Source organism: Microcaecilia unicolor, chromosome 4 (assembly GCF_901765095.1).
Source record: "Microcaecilia unicolor chromosome 4, aMicUni1.1, whole genome shotgun sequence".
Classification (NCBI taxonomy): Eukaryota; Metazoa; Chordata; class Amphibia; order Gymnophiona; family Siphonopidae; genus Microcaecilia; species Microcaecilia unicolor.
The window spans coordinates 77,759,786-77,767,659 of record NC_044034.1 but is presented as its reverse complement, the minus strand read 5'-3'; the positions used below and the strand labels follow the sequence as shown (position 1 = coordinate 77,767,659).

The 7,874-nt window shown below is 43.4% G+C and overlaps 1 protein-coding gene across 1 annotated transcript in view; it reads right to left on the bottom strand.

Annotated features, from left to right (window-relative positions):
• Positions 1-257: 257 nt before the first annotated feature.
• Positions 258-7,874, bottom strand: part of FRY (FRY microtubule binding protein) — a 449,190-nt gene continuing 441,573 nt past the window's right edge. Inside the window, 3 exon segments of the mRNA XM_030200365.1 lie at positions 258-2,306; positions 3,759-3,958; positions 4,805-4,915. Of these exon segments, the coding sequence (XP_030056225.1) occupies positions 2,048-2,306; positions 3,759-3,958; positions 4,805-4,915 (570 nt within the window). The 3' untranslated portion in view covers positions 258-2,047.

Here is a 7,874-nt window from a genome sequence, read left to right as displayed (position 1 = left end):
CATTTAGAGCACATTTTTGTGGCTTGGTTGTAAAAACAAAAGGACCAAGTAAAGTCGGCCAAGTGTTCGTCAGGGATGCCCTTCTTTTTTCCATTATCGGCCAAGAACGCCCATGTGTTAAGCACGTCCCAGTCCCGCATTCGCTATGCTTCCGACACGCCCCCGTGAACTTTGGTCGTCCCCGTGATGGAAAGCAGTTGAGGACGCCCAAAATCAGCTTTCGATTATGCCGATTTGGGCGCCCCTGGGAGAAGGACGCCCATCTCCCAATTTGTGTCGAAAGATGGGCGCCCTTCTTTTTCGAAAATAAGCCCGATTACAAGTAACTGAAAAGTCTCTCTCCTGTTTTTGGTTTATCCAATTTGTTTGAAAATGAGAACTGATTTTAATCTGCATTTTAAGATTCAAAATGAAATAGGACAATACAATCACAACAATCCCTCGAGAGACCAGCCTAAGAAATGTCAACAATGAAATGTAATCAGTCTCCTTACATTTTTCTCAATCATCCTTTGATCATCACAACAGTGTATTCAGAGCTTGTCCTAAAGGTTATCCATGCTGTAGTTTCATTTAATACAAAGCGGACAAAAATTTCCCTCGACTAGCACAGAGCAGTGTTGTGATAGATTACCTTTTATCATTTCGTTAAAATTAACGTACTGAACAGAAAACAAAAAAATGAACCAGGTTTTCACACAAACCATCAGGGTACGGCAAAGAATGTGTGTGGGTGAAAAGTGTCTCCACTGTGTGACAGCTGCATGCACAAATTATACTGAACACTGGTCACCGAAGACCAACAAAATCTTACTATAGTTCATTTACATTACAAATAATGCATCTTAAAAGTGAGAACCCTGATCTCCCTGAATTATCAACGCTCTTCATAATCCACAGTCATATTAAATAAAAGCGTGCATGCATGACTTTGAATCTAAAATTTGAACATCTTCATTTCCTACAAAATGGCAAAGCTAAGTCAAAGCAGTCTTCTTCTTTCATATAGTATAAATATATATATATAATTTTTTTTGACCCGGCAGTTTCCTCTTGTTCCATTAGGCTTCCAGCTCATCCGGCCCTCTGCTGGGGTGCTAGCACCCTGAGCCTTCATCTAGCCCAGCCATCATAGCGACAATCCTTGGGCAGGGTGTCACAGGTCATAGATCCCTTCAAGAAACCAGAACAAGTGTACCCTGAGTCCATTCAGTAGATGTCACATTTCAGCGATGACTGGGACCTTCTTCCCCCAAGGTGGGAGTGAAAGCTAGTATAAATATATTAATAGCAACCATCTAATAAAAAGCAGCCAAGAACCCTAAAAAAAAACCCCATCTTGACCATCCTTGGTACTTGGATGACAATAATTGTCCTCTAATCCAGTATCATAAGATACAGTAGCCTAGCAATGTTAGGAAATGTACTCCTAGCAGCTCAGTGTTTTACAATGTAGTAATTATATTCCAATTACAGTGTACATTAAATTGTAGTCCATTTATAGTTCTGCTTTCATTTACACAGGCTCTCAGCTTTTCATCAACCACAAACTTAGAATCTCCCTGTAGCCAGCTTCATTTTGCCTGTTGTTTCACGCAGCTCAAAAAAATAAAAAAATGTCTACAAACTTTTTTACAAGCCAAAAAAAAATACAAAAAACCCCATAAAAACAGAAAAAATATATGTATTTAACCTTTCTTGAAGGCAGCATTGCACTTTTGCCAACTTAAAATTAAGTTCTATAGAAAGTACTGCTCAGTATTGAAGGCTTTGGTATGCAATGGAAGTCACATCTTCAGTAGTGAGTTGCAGTTGTTCAGGATACACAACAAAGACAGTAACCCGTCTTGGTTGCTCTATATGACCTTTGTTACAGTATTGCTGCACATTTGAAGTTCTGCCCACCTAGTTGTAGAGATAGTCTTAAAGGTAACAAAAGTGAGAACAGCTTCACCGAGACTTTTTAAGGTTCTGTAGACTCTGAATGGCCTCACTCCAAGATGGCAGCAGTCCCAGCTTGAAACAAAAGGATAACACAAGAGTCCTGTCAGAGATTAGTGTCTGCCATGCTTGAATCTGGAAGAAATGTATTGACGACCCGGCAACTCTGAGCTCTGCGGATCATATCTCGAATCTCTATGTTCAGTTCCATCAGTCTGGTACAGATTAAAGACAGGTTTTGATTGGAGCCCACCAGGGCATAGGTGCCAGTATGTCCCAGGGTTTGATGCCGGAAATAAATATTCAGGAGTGTCTGTACCTCATCATCAGAACTGCTTCCAAAGATGTCATTGGGCCACAAATTCCTGGAGGCAGAAATGTAAGAAATTCTGATGAAACTGCAGCAAACATACAAAACCACTAAAGCCTCCCTCCTTCTCCACAGAAACAGCCTAACCGACCATGCACATTTGTATCTCCAGTATAATCATGAGCTGGCAAACAGACTCTTATACATTTATTTTTCGGATTTATGTTATTTACCTAGTGGAGGGGAAAGCATAGGCTGTAATAAACATTCTAAGTACATCTTTATGATGTTTTGATTATGCTAAGTTTAACATGCAATCTGAGGTTTCAGTTTTAACAGGGGTGCTGTTATATTTGCTCGAGGAGCTCAGTATTTTAGGCACCATTTTAAAATGGTTTAAAGGCTTGTTTGCATGAAATGATACAGTTAAGATGAATAATTCTTTTTCAACATCTTGGTCAAATGGCTGTGGAGTGCCTCAAGGATCTCCTCTCTCATCTATTCTATTCAATGTACTGTTGTCTTAAGTTGGGAGAGATTTAGAAAAACATGGTATTAAACATTTCATCTATGCTGATGTCACTACCCTGCTGCTACCTATTTTGGGACCAGCTTTTGATATAAGAGAAGTTGTAGAAAGTTGTGTTAATAAAGTTGAAAAGCAGGTATCTGCGCATCAGTTAAATCTAAATATTGATAAAACTAAGTTTTTTATTTCTTGTTTATCAGTCTGCTTGGTATCAAAATTTAGGGCCCCTTTTACAAAGCAGTGGTAAACCCAATGTGGGCTTACCGCTCGCTAAAAAGGAAGTACCGCCAGGCTACTGCAGCAGCCCGGTGGTAGTTCCTACCCTCAAGCATGCTGTTATATCTGGCGCTACAGAAATATTTTTATTTTTGTAGCGCCGGTGTGTACCCTGCGGTAATTGAACAGTACCGCGTGCTGCCCAGACCTGCTCTGGCTGCTTCGGATAAATTATACTGGGGCACACATGGTCCCTTACATCCAGGCTTAAGTTCAATTTTTGTGAGGTGAGACATGGGAGAGATGACCATAAGGCTGGTCATCCGTAGCCCATACATCAATGGGAACAGAAGGAAAGGACTGCTCAAGATCAGCATCCACCAAGAAAGAAAACTCAGGATGAGCATCCATAAAGGATGGACGAAAAGAAAGGGAGACTTGAAAACTAGAAAGGAGACCAGTTACAAAAACAAACAAACAAAAAAACCTAACAAATTGTAAACCCACTAGGGACAGAAAAGTACCTGCATATAAAATAAATGTAAATCGCTTTGGTTGTACCACAGAAAGGCAATATATCAAATCCACAACTCTCTAACCTGTTCTATTGTTGGAGTCATTCCTTTTTACCTCTTGCTTACACAAGAGGTTAACAAGAGATAGTTTGGGAATATATACATAAGGCAGACCCTACTGTCAGGCCGAGATAACCATTTTAAAAAAAATTCATTTGCAAGGTAGAAAGCACTTAGCTGAACTTACCTGCACTCTCGGATGTGCTGTAATGCTTTCACAAGCTCATTGTTCTTTAAGCACTCTAGCATGGACTGGATGGCTGCTTCTGTGGAACTGAACGGAGGCTCAGAAGAAACATCTACATTCAGAGGTTCGGCTGCAAAAACAGCGGTCGCCTCCCTGAGGTTTCTCTTCAGATCGCTCAGTTCTCTCGACATATTTAGCAACTGTTTAAAGAAAAGCATATGAATTCAACGCTGTATCCTGCAATAAGATTAACCTATATAATGAAAGAGAAGACAATTCTTTAAAACCCCTTTTTTGAGGGGTTAGAAGGCAATTCTATAAAGGGGTGCTTAGGTGTAGGCATCAACTATTCTATAACGGCATCTGGCTGCCCAGATTCTGTTACAGAATACTAGCATAATCCCACGTCAGCACGCCTAAAGGTAGGAGTGTCCACTAATGCCAGGTCTATGACAGACATAAACGGACGTGTCTAAGTGTGGCAAGCTGCATACAACTTACACTATTCAATAAGCGGTGCATGTAAGTGGAAGCACAACACACACAGGAAGATGCCTCTACATGAAGTCAAAAAGAGCCAAGCAATAGTAGAGGATGCCACAAACCAAAACCAGCTAAAGGATAATGCTGAAAGTTCTTTAATGAAAGCACCAGTGACCGGACCCGACACGGTCCTTGTTTCGGCGGAAAAAACGCCTGCTTCAAGGAGGGGCGTCTCAGTAAAACTTCCACAGCAAGGTAAAAGTCAAAGGAGTCTGGTGCAAAGCAAAAGCACAGATAAAGGGCGCAATAGCTTGCTTGACTCATGGCATTGCGCCTGTCAGATATCACTAAAATACTAGTGAACAATCGACCATTACAGAAATATGAAAATGTGTTTGTGATAATGGTTTCTGCATGGTAACAGAGGCAATATTCAGCCCATGGTGGTCAGTATTTTTAAATGACGAATGTTCAGCGCTGGGACATAGTGGAATACAGCACTGAACATCTGAGCACTGGCATTTATTTGGGTACCAGCAATATTCATCCCACTTGTAACATACCTCTGGTACGGTACTGACTTCATGCACCTGCCCAATGAGTTTACAGTACGACTGAAAAAGCAGCAACAGCTGGAAATGGAGCTTATACAATCTTTGACACAGTTCCAGTTGCTAAAGTACAAAAAAAGAAAAAAAGGGGAAATCATTAAGGGGGTGATTTTCACAGATTTCATGCACTGGAACAAAGAACCCACGGATTTTGCACAAAGTTTCATAGCGTACGTATGTGTATACATAGAAACAGAGAAAATGATGGCAGACAATAAGGCCATAAGGCCTATCCAGTCTACCATCCTCACCAACTGCACGGCTCTACCATCCCTTCTTCTCCCTTTAAGATCCTCTGTGCTTGTCCCATGCATTCTTGAATTCAGATACAATCCCATCTCCACAGCTAGATCTACAAAAATGTGCTACCAAATGAACATATCCTTACATGCATGAGCATGCATTATTTACTGCAAGCCCTGTTTAAGCAGTGAGACTTATTTACTGTTTACGCAGTGAGACTTATTTACTAATCATGTATCTTCAAGTGGTGTTGCCAGGGTTCTCCCCCACCTCCCCGCATGGGTACTCATGGTGCTGAATACCAGCACCTTTTGTATTCCTGCGAGAGGAAGAGTGGTATTCTTTCCTGCCCCCAAAGAAGCCGCTAGACCACCAGGGCCCTTCAAGGTAGGACCCACTTGCAGGGGTCTGTAATGTGTGGGAGGGGGCGGCAACTGCAGCGGGGGGGGGGGGGGGGGGGGGGGGGGGGCTGTGATGTGCAGGAGGGGGGCGGCGGTGCAGCAGGCAGTGACCCTTACTGCCTGGGGACCCCGACCACTGTCAGTCCATCTCTGGAATATACTGTGCAGTAATTGCAAATTTTATTCTAATGCTGGTCCTGTGTTTAAATGGCAATTAGTGTGCGGTACCTGACCACAGTTCACGCAGGAGCACTTACTGCCTCCTATGTAGGAGATACTATGTGCTCCCGTGTAAACTGTGTGCTAGCCAGTTTGCAGCTTCCACGCCACGCCCCCAACAGAAAAATCTAGAAAAATTCAGTAACATACAACTTAGGGGCCCCTTTTACTAAGAAGCAGTAAGCCCACTGCGGGCTTACCGAGCGCCAATCCGGAACTACCACAAGAGCCCGGCGATAATTCCTACCCCTAGCACGTGCCATTTCTTTTTTCCCCAAAACGGACAGCCTTTTACCCGCCACGATAAAAGGGGGTCTCAGAATGCATCAAAAACATGTACTGATGCTAGCACATGCCCCCTTTTACTGCAGTTCAGTAAAAGGACCCCTTAATGCGTAGAAACAGGCAAACTATCACAAAGCCCCTTAACATTGTTGCCTGTTTCTACATGTTAACCAGCTGTTAAGTGCTTACCCCCGGATTCTATATATCGCACCGAATTTCTGCACAGAAATTGAAGCGTATTCCATAACAATGCGCATAACTTAATTAGTTAACAAGCTAATCAGCGCCGATAACTGGATGTTAACAAGCAATTACCAGCACTAATTGGCATTAATTAGAATTTACACACACTACTTGCTAAGCATATTCTGTAAAGTGGTGCGCACAAATTCTAAGGTGCGCTGCAAAAAATGGGGCATGGCCATGGGCGTGGAACGGGCGGTTTTTGGGCGTTCCAAAAATTTACATGCTCCTTGCCTAAGTCAGGTGCTGGTATTTACACCAAGTTTCACTTGGCGTGAATGGACACGCCTAGAGTCAGGTGCTGTCATGACCGTTAGGCGTATTCTATAAACAGCAGCTGAATCTAGGTTCTATCTACAGAATAAGCCTGGGCAAAGTTTTTTTCATCGGCGATTTTTCAGGCACCATAAATACAATCTAGTCCTTAACTTACTTTAGTAAAAGGGCCCCTTAGTTACTAATAACTGTTGTGAGGAATGAATTTGGAGGGCTTGATACAAATAATAAAAACCTATTCTGCTATATATAAATTAATTGAATTGCCTTCGGTTTATATTATAGTAGAAGAATGCCCATGATAAATGTGCAGCACAAGCATTGCTCAGGCTGAAGTTCTGCTCTCAAGCCACTGGATGGCTCTGTTGAGCTGAAGCTGAGCAACCCAGAAATGCTCTGCGGAAGATCTGGGGGGATAAATCTAAATCCAAATTCAAAACCTGCACCCCCTGCCCCAGACAGACAGAAGCCATGCAATATTACTAAATAAAGAACCATAAAAATACATTTAAAAAGCAACTCTCTTTTAACAATCCAGGATCAAAAATGATCAAAGGATGGTTTCAAATGATGGACTGGAAAGAAAGTCTAGAATTCTGTTATACTTGAAAGGGATGTTTACAAAGCATGGGAAATGCCATTTCAAATAAATACACATCCCTATCATCATGTGCTCCATTTCTAAATTTCTACAAGGTGACTCTTCATCTTCCTGAATTACTACTTTAACAATCACTCAAACATCAAACATATAAATGGTGAGTGACCGTACTCACTCGCAAATACGCAGTACAGACTTCCCTCTCTGTCCCGCCCCCGCGTCAATACACGATGACGGGGGCGGGACAGAGAGGGAAACTGTGCGAAGCCGCCGACATCGCTACCGCTCCCCCCCGAGGTCGCCGCTGCCACCGCCGCCCCCCCTCCACTCGGCCCGAGCACTCTCTTCGGTATTGAACTTACATCGGCAAAACGCAGCAAGCAGAACAGCTGAGCTCCTGTCACCCTTTCTTCCCTGCCTGTGTCCCGCCCTCGCCGACGTTACGTCACATGAGGGCGGGACACAGGCAGAGAAGGAAGGCAGACGGGAGCTCAGCTGATCTGCGTGCTGCCTGCGTTTCGCCGATATAAGCTCAATACCGAAGAGAGGGCCCGGGCCGGGTGCAGGGGTGGTGGCAGCGACTCCGGGGGACCGGTAGCGGTGACCTCAGGGGGGAGGGGCAGCAGCGAGGGGAGGGGGCCTTGCCAAAACCCCATACTAGCCCGTTTTAACAGGCTCAATGGCTAGTCAAACATATAAACGGCAAGTGACCGACTCACCTGCAAATGCGCAGTAGAGACTTCCCTCTCTGTCC